This window comes from Ovis aries, chromosome 22 (genome assembly GCF_016772045.2).
Source record: "Ovis aries strain OAR_USU_Benz2616 breed Rambouillet chromosome 22, ARS-UI_Ramb_v3.0, whole genome shotgun sequence".
Classification (NCBI taxonomy): domain Eukaryota; kingdom Metazoa; phylum Chordata; class Mammalia; order Artiodactyla; family Bovidae; genus Ovis; species Ovis aries.
Window position 1 is genome coordinate 40,986,035 of NC_056075.1, and position 13,859 is coordinate 40,999,893.

The window sequence follows — 13,859 nt, forward strand, 5'->3', positions numbered from 1 at the left end:
CCCATGCCCTTCATTTGCTCCTCTGGGAGCAGCTAGGGCCCAGAAAGGAACACAGACTACTCTGGGGTCCCACGAAGCAACGAAGCCAGGACTTGAACAGCCTTTTCTGATTTTCCACTAGATCCACCTGTCCCAGGTACTGCTGGGTCCTGGCCAAGCCCTCTGAGAAGTCACCTGTTTGTAGCAAACAACAGACCTCCCCAGCTCTGCCTTCCTTCCGGGCAATCACACCACGCAGCACTGAGTCAGTGCCTCCGAGCACGGGAAACCACTTGGTAAGACACAAGGGTTAAAAAAATAAGCCGCATGACATTTATTTTGTCTTGTTAACATTAATATCTGTAGAAACATTTTTATTGTCAGTATAAAAATTAACAGGTTTTATTAAATACTTTCTCCAATTTCATAACACGTTAAAAATCAGTGTCATCCGCATTCATGTCGCACAGCCAGAACAGAGTGAGAAGGTGTTTTGAAAGCAAAACACAACACGTTCATACAGAATGAACACCATGGCAGTAACATGACGTTGGCATCAGGCAGGATCTTTTGGTGAGGTCCTGCCAGAGGAGGTGGAAGCGATCCCTTAAAAAGATGGAAGGATCCCCCAAACTATCAGCAGAACAACTCAATGTTTCCACTTTCTCCGACGGGGCATGAAGATTCTAAGAGACTTCTCTGTTGCCAATGAATCTGGAAGCCGTGATGAAGATTCGCCAAAGAGAATACAGGCTAATCTGATCAATGTGCAACTTGGCAGGGAGGGGGGCAGAAGGCCAGCGGCTGGACAGAACATTCTTTTAGCATCTCGACGAGAGTTCCTCCTTTGAGGAACGGATTAAGGCATCTTTTTAAGGGAACGCTGGTACCATTTGTCTTGGGAAGCCCAGTGAAAGGTCTATGGGCCCAATAACCAAGCTGCACCAAAATAACACACATTCTCATCAATGGGCTCTTTTAATACGGGCAGTTAGGTGGTTAAAGAACAATCATCTGACAGCAGAGTTGAAACACAAATAAACCAAAACTTCACTTCCCCCAAATTAGTCATATTTTGTAAATATTTCTCTTTTCAAAGGATCTGGTAACTAGTTAAGTTCAAGCAAGAGATTAACTAGTCTGGTGCACTGCCTGCATAGAAATGCCACTTAAATTACAAAAAAAAAAAAAAAAAAAGATTGTTTTGTATATTACCAATTCATTAATAAATTAATGTCATATCATTTTTCCCTGAAAGCAAAAGTACTTTTCCACCTCTGCTCGGTGAAAATTAAGAAATTCTGTGTAAGAAACAGCATTTAGCAAATAGCTATATTTTTTAAAAAAAGAGAGAGAGACCAATTTTCTAGGTGTGCTGGGATATCCATTTAAAATCAATACAAAAAATAATTCCTTGTAAATATATAATATATATTTATACATAATTTGAATATATTTACATACATCCAGCACCTATATACTGCAATTGTGCTCTATAAGTGTGCGCTGACATATATTTTCTCCAATTATTACAAAATTCACAAGGCAGGCAGAACGGGTGTCTGCCTCAAGTCCGGCTGGTCCACAGCCAGTACCCACAGTGGGTCCCAAGCATGTGGTGGCCCATGGCAGTCCATTGCCCCCACAATCTTCTTGTTCTCCTGGTGAAGATCACAAGTCTCCAACTGGATAATCAATTCTTTACACGTGTGCCGATCACTTTTCCAAATATTTACTCCTCTGATCCATATATACAAGCCAAGACAACAGGCTCCTGGAGGCAAGGCCCCCCCTGCTCAGTACAGCTAAGTTCCTGACGCCACCCTGTTTGGGGACAGGAGGACAGGCCCATTCATGTTTTAACACTGCCGTTTCTATGTGGATACTGAGGAAGGCAGGGTTCGTAAGGCATGGGGTCCGGAGAGAAAACAGAATCATCTCCCGAAGAGCAAGAACTCCTGGTGTCAGGGTAACTAGGTGAATACTGTTCAAGAAGCTGACTGAGGTCCAAGTATTCCTGAAAGAAGGGAAGAGAGACGTTTTATTTCATCGCGGGTCAGGATAACAAGGTGAATACGGTTCGAGAGGCTGACTGAGGTCCAAGTATTCCTGAAAGAAGCGAAGAGAAGACTTTTATTTCAAACACAGGCTCTTGGGACATTGATATGGGAGTCGGGACAGGATGGGGGCACCCCCAGCAGGGAGAGACCCACCCAGCCTAGCTCCCGCCAAAACCACCTTGAGACCCTGACTTTATCTCCTCTAGGTTACCCTTCAATAGTTACAAACTATTGCCAAGTGGGGAACCCTAATACCCAGCTGAGTGGTCACCTCGATGGGCACAGATCCCAGGACTCGTTGATAGACCACATGGTTCAAATCCATGCCCAGCAAAATGGGGAAGATGCAAGAAGCTGTGGAAGTCCAAGACCTCTTTCCAGCGCTGAGACCCTGAATATTTATGTCACGAATTACATTTTACTATTGTAGCTTCTAGGATAATTTAAAGGGAATATGTCTTCATTCAGCGGGTAATTTCACAGATGAAATTCATTACTCGCAGAAGCTCTCTGAGTTGAAAGTGTAAACAGGTTCAAAAAAGGCCTGGATAGACTCAAGTGTGTTACATCCATAATGGACAGCAAAAGAACAGTTTAGGAAAATGCAGGTTACATTTCAAAGTTTTGCAGGTTTGAAATTCAAAAAGGGCTCTTCTGCTCCCTGAAGCACTTAGTGGTGCTACTGTCGGAAAACCCACCCAGTGGCCCCCAGATAACACTTCTTTCGACTTAAAACAGGGTGAAAATCCTCTATCTGCTCTTGTGCAGCCTGTGAGCTAAGAATGGCTTTTAACTTTATGAAATGGTTGGGAAAAAGAAAAAAAAAAAATCAAAAGAAGAATAACATCTCATGGTATTAAACTTTGTAAAATGTCCTAAAATTTAAAATTTTAGGGTTCATCAGTTTTATCTGAATGTAGACATGTTTATTTATTCATTTACACATTGTCTGTGCCTGTTGCTACAGAGATCCACAAAGAGGCCCATGAAGCTGAAAATATTGACTGTCTGGTCCTTGACATAAAAGGTTTGCAAACTATGAAAAGATTTTTAAACTGGGGCCCTACTGGGTCTCACTACCTCATCCAGGCTAGCATGTTGGGGTGCTTCTGCTCATACCCCCAAAAGCCAAGGAGTATACCATGATACATGGTTTTGCTGAGGAGGGGACAAAAAGGTGTAGACCACAGCACAACCAGCCTTGGTGTTATCAAAGAAGGGCCCACAGAATGTTGGCAACTATACATTTTAACAGACAGGAAAAAAAAAAAAAAACACCCCTATAATTCATCACCAGGTTTGGCAAGAAAAAGAGTCCCCATCCAAGAATGGGGGATGTGTCAGCTCCAACAGCATCGGCAAGAACCGCACGACTGGAAACAAACACACCCACCACATCAAAAGAGAACTTTTTTGCTTACAATGATAAAAAAATGAAATTTTGTCCTAAATGGAACCATTTTTCTCCAGCATGTGGTAATGATTTTCAGAAGGAAAGAACTTCGATTTTTATATCCGTTAGACAATATGGCATTCTGCCTTTTTTTTTTTTAATTTTAGGATGCTAGATGTAAATTTCAGGGTGAAAACAGGCCCACTTTAAATGTAAATATGTAAATAAATGGCATAGAGCATGGACACAGGATCATTAAAACGGAACTTTAGTGCTTTTTCAGTTTCTAACTGAAGCCGTAAATGTTCAGATCTGATAGGGGGAAAAAAAAACCTAGGGATATCAGTGGATTCCAAGTCTAGGGTTAAAGGAACTTATACTAGAAACAACAATTTTGGCAGGAGAAGAAAGTTGGTTGTTTTTTTTTTTTTTCTCCCCTTGAACTGTTCCTTTCCTTTCAACTTCTGAAGGTCAGCTGTGTTCATTTAAATGCAATCTCTCCCTTTATCAGCCACAGTCAGACACACAGATAATATTGCTGGCTTACGGTTTCAAATCACAACATTTTATTATTAAAAAAAAAAAATCAATCTGAAACTATTAAATACATTATTTTAAAATAAATGTATTCTTTCCCTTCTAAAATGTTTAGGCAGTTTTAACCTTTTCTGTTGTTATTAAGACAATTGCGGGAGATTTCCCCCCCTGTCTAAAGGAACACTGCTCCATATCCTCATTATATATCTCTAATTCATTCACTATTTCTCTCTGTTGTGGGGTTTTTTCTGCCTTTGATGGGTTCATCACCTTCCCTGCTCACATCACTTTCTTTCTACAACCAGAGATTACTCTCTCTGCATGGTGAAGTAGCCACTGACATGGCTGAGTGTGGACAGTGAGTGACAGAAGAGGGTTTCTTTTGTAGTTATAGGTTATAACTATTTTATAGAAAAAATATATTTTATCAGAAGTTTTCACTTAAAAATCTTGTAAGTCACTCATTAAAGAAGTGACTCTGTGTATGTTTACACTATGACCACACAGGGTCATGTAGGTCTATGTCCTGCATTATATAGAAGCTAGAATGGCACAACTTCACTTCATCCCGGCAAGTTCATTGGTAAGGGACCATCAGCAGCCCTCAGAGTAATGACCAGCAGCCCTCAGAGTAATGACCAGCAGCCTTCACACTAATGAGCAGGACAAGGAATCCAACCAGCACAGAAACCCCAGCTCCTTCCCTCTCAAATCCAAATGCTGTGGTTTTGGACATTTTTTTCCTCCTTCCCCATCTTTCTACATACACACACCACGGACCCACCACCCACATGCCACAGCGAGGGGCAGCCTCAGGTGGGGCCCTTGTGTCTGGTTTTGTGAGTTGGAACTCTCAAGATGAAGTTCCAAGAAAAGTCAGGGTTTGGGAGGAACATGGTTTCAGTCTATCCAAGCCCGGGAACAATGATAAACTGTACTCCAGACTCCCACTGGGGAGGCTGCATTTCAAAAGCTGTACAGGGGATTCCCAGCAAGGACCCTTGTCTTCTGGAAGGAGGCTCTTACCTCGTTGGTTGTGAGTGTGAGAATTCGATCCAAGTCTTCTACCAACTGCTTGAAGGTGGGTCTCTGTGAGGGTACTGCATGCCAGCAGTCTCTCATCATCATATACCTGGAAGAGATAGATTTCCTTGGTGAGTTACTTCCCTGAGGACTAGGGGTGTGGCTATAAGCCACTCTTAACAGTCAGTATAGAGAGATATCCTCAATTATGAAAACGTATCAGAACTTCCCTAGCAACTGAACTGGCAGGTGGTGATCCACTCTGCCAAAAGAGGCACTGCTCAGTTCCTCTGAAAGGCACTTTGATTTACAAAAACATCACTTTATCCAAAATGCTTAGGATAGTATCTACACCATCAAAAAAGACACTTCTGGGAATTCCCTGGTGGTCCAGTGGTTAGGACTGAGCGCTTTCACCACCAAGGATTGAGGTTCAATCCCTAACCAAGGAACTAAGATCTCACAAGCAATACGGTATGGCCAAAAACCCAAAAAGACACTTCTATCTGTTTTCCTGGTTGACTTCTGGTATCCCTGTGGCAGTGACTTATAACAGGGCATCACATTTCCATACTTCTGGACACTGTGGGAAGAGCCAGGTAGGGGTGGGTGGGAATCCAGTCTTCCCTCCCCACACGCCCCTGCCAGGACCAAAGCTGCTCTACTGTTATCTGCCCGACACTCTGGACAAAGGTTCCTCAGTTTTGAAAAACTGAAATTTGAAAAGCACAACATTAAGGCAAGGTTCTTATGAATTAATCTGTCATCACTGAGCTATGCCTTCACTTCCTGATTAACTCCTGGACAGGCCTACGCTCCCAGGCCTTATCTTGACAATGGGTTTCGACAGACCCTCTATAGTAGAAAAAGCCCCAGGAATGACAAGGAGCACAATAAATGGCTTTATATAATATACTATAAAATGTGACCATTCATCTGATGCCCACTGTGCACCGAAAAGCACTCATGGGATTACTGATATAAAATCCCCATGAAACAATACCCAAGAGACCGCAGTCTCTGGAACAATCCCTCTTCTTAGTTGACACTGGGAGCTGGGAGGAGAGACTCCTTTTCAAAGCACTGATTTTACTGCACAAGACGCTTGTCACCAACACAAGTAATTCCACTTAAAGTACAGGGTAGATTTTGCTCGAAACCAGTTTTATAGTCAGATCAGGATTAACAGTCAGACTATATTAGCACCTGGACAAATTTTTAATCCTCTGCACTGAAATATGGGTAAAATATAGGTAAGCAGATACTAGTTCATTCACCCTGAGGGCTGTGGTCGAAATCCATCTATAATAGCATAGGTCACAAAGAGGCTGCAGAAGCACCCACTCTCTACTCACAGTGCAGAGGCCACAGACCACTCATAAGAAATGGAGGCAGCCCCATGGGTCTCAGGCTTGTGCATGAGGGAAGGCTTGATGTATCTTCCTCTCACTCTGAAGAACAGCGAGGATAGCACAGTGGCCCAGGAAGATTACTGCGGGGCTCACTGTGGAAGGCTAGGAGCCCTCGGCCAAGCACCCAACACCTCAGTGGTGTAAAGCTCACTCCATACCACCCCAGAAGGATGCTCTTTCTTTTGGACAGTCAGGCCTGTCCGTGGAACTCTCTATCTCAGTTCTGGGACTGAGCCCAGGAAGTCTCAGCAATTCTTTTTCTCAGGACATATTTAGAAACCTGGGGACCTTAGGAAACGGAACCAGCCAGGAGAAGCGTTAGTGGCGTGGTGGGTTCCCTGGGGCATCAGGAGAGACAAGAGCCCTTACAGTTCGTTGGTGCAGTTTGCTGGCTTGTCCATCCTATGTCCTTCCTTAAGCAGCTTAAAAAGTTCCTCCACGGGAATCCCTGGGTAGGGCGAGCCCCCTAACGTGAAGATCTCCCACATTAACACCCCGAAGGACCAGCTGCAAAGAGGGGAGAAAACAGCATTAGTAACCCATCTGAATCACAGAAACCTAAACACACCCAGTTAAGAAAACAAACTCCCCCACACTTCTTACATTCAAAGACAAATGACCGGGGCCCTCCTGCAGTTCATCCAACCTGCCCCTTCCTGTCCCCAGAAAGCATCCCCAGATGACGATGAGGAGATATTCTGATGGAATTTTCCATCAGCAGACAACAGATAAGTGATGGTAAACCATCACTCTTTGGGGAGGGTGGAAAGGGGACACAAGGGATGGAGATTTGGTTCTTTCTTCCTCCTTCCACCACTTTCAAATAAAACTCTTTGTCTTTATGCAGTGTTATCAACATGAGCCTCTAAGCTGGAAATACCCCCTCACTGATTCTATTAGGGTGAGTTTCAGAAATGAAACTGACTTCAGTTTTGTATACAGCAAGAGAAGCAGCTCACTGCAAAACTGGAAACCATAAGGCTCTCCTTCTAGGACTGCTGAAGAGAACCAGTGGCAGTGCCACAGGCTCCATGCCTGCCCCAGAAACCCTCCCGCCCACACAAGTAAGAGTAGCTCAATTGACTTTTTAACTTTTGGAATAATTATAGATTCACAGGAACTTATGAAAATAGAACAGTGTGATCCTCTACCTCTCACCCAGTTTCTCACAATGGTAACATCTTTCCACCAGATTTCCAAAGCTAGAATTCTAAACTACTGCTTGGAGCCTAGCCCTGATAGTATTTTTAAGTGTATCATAATTGAAATACTATAGAGTTTTCACTCTATTGCTGTAATGTTATCAAGGCTGCAAAGACGAGGTTGGACATTTTTCAAAGGATAAATAGGGAGTAGGCTCTGTGGAGATCCCCTGAGTGGATCTCATCCCAACCAGCCTCCTCACTGTAAGGACAAACCTAGGATGGGGAAAATACGACAAACCACTCTCAAGAAGGAAAAGCTGAAGAGCGCGAAGAACATGCCAACAGCTTGGCAAATTAGATAGCAGCTTTGTACTTGCACATCCGTGAGTAAGTTCAAGGGGGGAGCTTCCGCTCTGGCAGGAGCAGGTTAGCGGTTCCACCTCCCGTGTGCTTTGAAGCCAGGCAGATTAGTAACAGAGCATTGGTTACCAGCCTAGCAGAAAATCCGTCCTTTCTAAGGCTGGCTCCTGTACTTTCTCTGCATGTGTGAAATGCAGCAGGCACCAAAGAAGGAAGGAAGGCAAGGAATGGACTAGATTTCTGCAAGTCAACCCCAGGGAGAAGGCAGCGACAAGGGAGTTACTCACACATCACTCTGATGGGTGTACACTCTGTCGAAAAGGGCTTCAGGAGCCATCCACTTGACCGGAAGTCGGCCCTGCAAGCATGGAAGAAATGTAAAACCCAATATACTAAAACCGGTTTACTTTAGCAGCCCCCACCGGGCTGTGCCCTGTTTATTTTAAGAGCCGACACTCTAATGGTTTTTGCTGGAGAGTCATTAGTGAAAAAAATACGCTCCAAGGGGACTACGCAGAGTGTGGGAGATGCACAGACATGGACATGTTGATAAAGGGTCGTTTCCTCGTGATCATACATCTTCCCCAGCACGTTGACACACCCTGGCCCATTTCTAGGTGAAAATTAACCCAGAAACTCACAAGCTCCAATCTTTGCTAGGGAATTTCCAGACGAGGAGCCTTATGAAGATCCTAGAGGCTGATTATTCAGTATATAAGACTGGCTCACATTTACTAAGAGAGTCTTAACTCTTTAGAGTTAAGCCTGAATTTGCTTATCGAGAAGTTTGTAAGGAGTAACGCAAATGAGCTGGAATAAAAAGGCATTGGTCTATTAGTTCTGAACATTATCTTTCACTTGGAATGCTCCGTGCCACCCCTCCAACCCTCTCCCACCATATCGTCACCATAGACTCACATTTGTGGTCTTTTTGTAATAGTCTATATTGTTGATATCTCTGGCCAGTCCAAAGTCAGCTATTTTCATCACGTTGTTTTCTGTTACCAAAACATTTCTGGCAGCTAAATCTCGATGAATGCACTGAAATAAAAAATTTTTTTAAAATCTTATTTCAAAATGCTACAGGGATAAAAAGGTAACACACGCACGTCTTATAACGTAGACAGAAAATACAACTGAGGTCAAAAATTGCTGTTTCTTTTCTAATTAAAGACTAAGGCCCCAACTATTTCAAAGAGCAAAGGCAGATAAGAAACCACATGCCTTTTTAACTTCAGTTGACTGGCATCCTTCACATTGTGAAGACTCAAATGCAATTTTTCCCTCTCTGCAGTTCAGGACCCTGTTTTCTTGCTCATTTTTGAGGCTGTCCCCCTGCTGAGTTCCACCCCATCCCTTCTCTTGGCTCACTCTCCTCCTCTCTCCCCACCCCTTCAGATTCCTTGGCTTAACTCCTCTCTCCTTCAAAACAGAGGGCCTGCCCCATTAATCCTGTATATTTCCATACATCCTCATGGCTCCCATTCTTAGCTACATAGGAAAGATATTCAAAGTCTTATCTCTATCCTGACCTCTGTCCTGGGATCCAGATTCTCATTTTATCAGGCTACAGGACATTGCCACATCCCTTTGGCACCTTAAGTTCAAGGTCTTTACTCTTATCTTCTTGGTCTTTTTCGTACACACCTGTGATATACACACCAGACTTCTTTATACACTCCTCCCGCGTTCTTTTTGATTTCAACTCCCAAATGCCTCTCCAATTTGTCCACCCAGCTCCGTCCCCACTGCCATCTGCTTAGTCCGGGGTCTCATCACTGCCCACCCCCCATGCCCCACAGGAGGCCACAATGACTGCATGACCGTCCCTATGCTTCCAGACTTAGCCCTATTGCATCTTTTTTTGTTTCCCTCAAATTTTGTTTCTGAAGGAGCTGGTCACATCTGTTCTGGGCTTATATCAAAATCGCTGCCTATCTATCCAAATTCTCTGTCCAGTTCTCACCCAACACCTGGCCCCCACATAGGACCCAACCAATGTCTGTCACATACACAGGGGCCAGGAGCTGAGATGCTTACTACAGGGCAGCCGATTCATGGTTCTGATGCGATCTTTTCAGTCTCAGAAAGCTCTAGTCCTTATAACGTCTATATTTCCTTTCTGCAAATGATATGCTTTTGTAAGCTGTTAAAAGCGTTTTAGTTGTACTTTAATACACCAAAATTTCATCAGGATACATAGTAATTGGGATCCCAAATCATCACCTCCTATTTTTGGAAATGTGAGGTAGACAGAAGTAAACAAACATCCCTAACAAAGCCTTTTACTCAGGTTCTGGGCAAAGGCAAACTATTATATGAAGGAGAGGCTCCTAGCAACCCCTCTGATATGGGTGAGATGGGGCTGATTTTAGATAGACACTACAAGAAACAGGCCATTTTAAAAAAAGAGCAAGCCAAACTCTCCCTGAAGAATGAATTAGGAATAATTTTTTTCTGCCCACCCTCCAACTATTCCTTGTTTTTATCTGCGTCTGTGGCCCCCCGGATGGGCTAAGGTCACTGAAGGGAAAGCAAAAGGAGCCCACACGCTGCCTGTGCCCGGCCAGAATGGGAGCAAGAAATGTGAGAGCTCCCAGAAGCCGCCCGGGGATCCAGTCGGGGTGGGAGCCGGGTTCCTGGTTTTGGAGGCCTCTTCAAATGGAACTTCCAAGTCCTGGGCCAAACTTTCCCGGTGGTGTGCTCCCCGCTGACAAGACTCTGTGCGTTTGGCAAGCCGTGCGGTCAGAAGAATCTGGCTCCCTGTGCACGGGGCTTTGACCACACATAAGGGCTCAACTACGAGTCACCATGATGGTGACCTCCATTTTCACTATGAAAGCCAGAATCCATCACTAGCCTCCTGCGTCCCAGGGGGCTGGGAAACACCAAAGCCTACCCTCTGGGCTGAACAAGAAGAGACTTGGAACCAATACCCATGAAAAAGAAAATAATCAATGTCAAGCCAAATTTACATCATCTGCAGAAATCTGAGTTGTTCTCCAGTGCAAAGAGCTGGCCATTTTACATAACTAGAGCTCTTTGGAATATTTGGTATTCCATTTTATTTTTAAATAAACGAAGGTCAACGGGTCCCTAAGGGAAGGAAGACGAATACCTCCATGACCCTGACAGTGTGTGGGGTGCCTCTGCACAGCTGATCACATTCAATTTCCAAGGCAACTTATGAGATGGGTGTTATCATAGCCATTTTAAAGATGAGGAAGCTAAGCTAAAAAAAAAAAAAAAAAAAACCCAGCAAAAATAAAAACAGCTGTTCAAGTTAAACACCTTGGAGGTTTAACTGTCCTTAATATTTTATAAAAAAAAAAAAATTAGTGTACTTTGCACTAAAAATAGAAAGGCTTGCATAACTGGGAAAAGGCTCAAACACCACATCACCCATTGTATTGCTGTACACATCACAGTGTCTCGTAGCTTGTCCATCTCCAGTGTTGCCAACTTAAGCACAGGACTGCAGGTTTATCTCACATGCCCAGCACAGAGCCTGACCCCGTCAATGTCCACTGAGCTGAATTTCTAATTATACTCCATCAGCAGTGAGCCAGATGTCACAGCCAACAGTTCCTCAGGCAGGTCTCTAACAAACGCATTGCCATCCACCGGGACAGAATCCGCGTGGCAGAGCTGGGATCTGACCTGTTCCCTGCTTCTCCAATTTCCACTACCCGAAATAAGCCCTCCAGTTTTAGAAGCAGGTTCCACTCAGGGTACCATCCTTAAGATCATCTAGAACCTGCTCAAATCTGTTCTAGGTCCTTAATTATAGGCAGCCTTTGGCAAAGAGCTTTGGAAACATGACTGCGAAGCCTTAGGAAACAGGACTCTGTCCCCTCTATTCCACCCTGGGTTGGCAAATGAAGCCCCAGCACAGGGCATTTCTTCTCATCTTCTTGGTCTTTTTCATATACACCTGAGAAATACACACAGAATTCTTTACACACTCCTCCTGAGTTCTTGATTTCAACTCCCAAATGCCTCTCAGTGGTCCTCTTCTTGGTCTAGAGAGGCAGGAATACCTGAGAGCAAGATAGAGTAGAAAACCAAAAGGCCAGGTGTGGGACCAGCCTCTTTATTCTCTGAACTGACGAGTCCCCATCTCAGAAATGAGCACAGTGACACACACACACCTGGGCTCAAAGGTTTCCTGGAGGTTCCTAACAGCCCCCAGCATCTTTACCCATAGGACAGGGATTATAAACACACCTGTTCCTGAGTTATTCTGGGGTTACAGACAACACTGTATGTAAAATGTTTGCCCCAGGCCTGGCGGACATTAAGCTCTCAAAAAGTGGTAGTGATTAGTAGTATAATGATGATTACAGTACTACTAATAAGAGTACTTTCAGTATGTCATTCTAAAATGTATTCTTTTCTCCATTTTGCAGAGTTCAACTGATCCTCAGTTCTCTCTCCACCACACCACACAGCAAAGCAGGAAGGCTGCGATCCTCAGGGCCGGGGTGCAATACAGGTGGTGGGGCAGGACTCAGCCATCTTCTTTCTCCTCCTCCTGCCTTCCCGAGACTCTTCTCTGGACCTCTGAACCACATTCTGGGTTTCCTCCTCCTCCTCTGAGGGTGTCTCCTCCATCTTTTCAAGCGCTTTAAGTCAATCACTGGATTTGAGAGGTTTCTCAGGGTTTGACTCCAAGCTTCTGATTCTGCCTCTCCCCAACCTCCCTGCGCAAGGTGAACACATCCATTCCCATGCCCTGAACCTATACCTTCTTCACTGGCTCCAGTGTCTCGCCTAGCCCCCCAGAGCTGAGCTGCAGCCTTCAGCTTCCTGGCGGACATCTGCCCTTAAATGACCCTCAGACATACTGGAAATGCACCTGGGGCTTCCCACAGGAATCAATTCCTGCCACTGCCCCTGCCCCTCCCATCTTCCTCATCCCGATAAGCTGTACCACCATCACACCACCGTCCTGTTTCTCAAGATGGAAATCCAGCAGTCATCCTTGGTCCCTCTTCCTCTCCCTCCCATATCTACTCAATGCATTAACTGTCCTGATGGCAAAATACATCCCAAACCAATCTACTTCTCTGGTATCTGTCGGAGCCAATAAACCTTAGCCGAAACCATAGTCACAAGTAGCCGGCTTTATACTGTGAACCTGATCCAAATCACCGCCCCCTGGAGGGGAGAAGGAAATGTCAACTTACTCCAGTATTCTTGCCTGGAGAATCCCAGCGACAGAGGAGCCTGGTGGGCTGCCCGTCTATGGGGTTGCACATAGTCAGACATGACTGAAGCGACTTAGCAGCAGCAGTAGCAGCAGCCCCTTCGAGGCTTCCCCAGCACCAAAAGCCGAGTCTTGACTGGGGCTCTCAGCTTCTGAATGAGCAGGGCCTGCCTCCATACAGCTTGTCCCTCTGCAGGAGGGCTCAGCCATCACCTTTGGTCCCCAAACCTCTCGAGTCCCCCCACCCCCACCTCCGATTCCTGCCCCCAAGCCAGGGGCTTCCTCCACAGCACAATTCTCAGCCTTTCAACATGCTTATTTTTATGCCCTCATTTATTATTGATTTCTAAAACCAGCTTGAACATCTGTAAGTTCACGGTTCATGTATTGCTGAAGCCTGGCTTGGAGAATTTTGAGCATTACTTTACTAGCATGTGAGATAAGTACAATTGTGCGGTAGTTTGAGCATTCTTTGGCATTGCCTTTTTTTGGGATTGGAATGAAAACTGACCTTTTCCGGTCCTGTGGCCAACTGCTGAGTTTTCCAAATTTGCTGGCATATTGACTGCAGCACTTTCACAGCATCATCTTTCAGGATTTGAAATAGCTCAACTGGAATTCCATCACCTCCACTAGCTTTGTTCATAGTGATGCTTTCTAAGGCCCACTTGCCTTCACATTCCAGGATATCTGGCTCTAGGTGAATGATCACACCATTGTGATTATCTTGGTCATGAAGAT

General features: G+C 44.7%; 1 protein-coding gene across 28 annotated transcripts in view; it reads right to left on the reverse strand.

Moving 5' to 3' along the window:
• Window positions 1-289: 289 nt before the first annotated feature.
• Window positions 290-13,859, reverse strand: part of FGFR2 (fibroblast growth factor receptor 2) — a 104,706-nt gene continuing 91,136 nt past the window's right edge. For 19 of the 28 annotated variants that reach the window (XM_042238872.1, XM_060404521.1, XM_060404520.1 and 16 more), the window contains 5 exons: window positions 8,828-8,950; window positions 8,197-8,267; window positions 6,774-6,911; window positions 4,996-5,101; window positions 290-1,996 (listed from right to left, as the gene is read on the reverse strand). In XM_042238872.1, the coding sequence (XP_042094806.1) occupies window positions 1,832-1,996; window positions 4,996-5,101; window positions 6,774-6,911; window positions 8,197-8,267; window positions 8,828-8,950 (603 nt within the window). In that variant the 3' untranslated portion in view covers window positions 290-1,831. Of the gene's footprint in view, window positions 2,089-4,995; window positions 5,102-6,773; window positions 6,912-8,196; window positions 8,268-8,827; window positions 8,951-13,859 lie in introns of all 28 variants that reach the window. The other 9 variants (XM_060404525.1, XM_060404524.1, XM_060404523.1 and 6 more) reach the window with 1 other exon arrangement.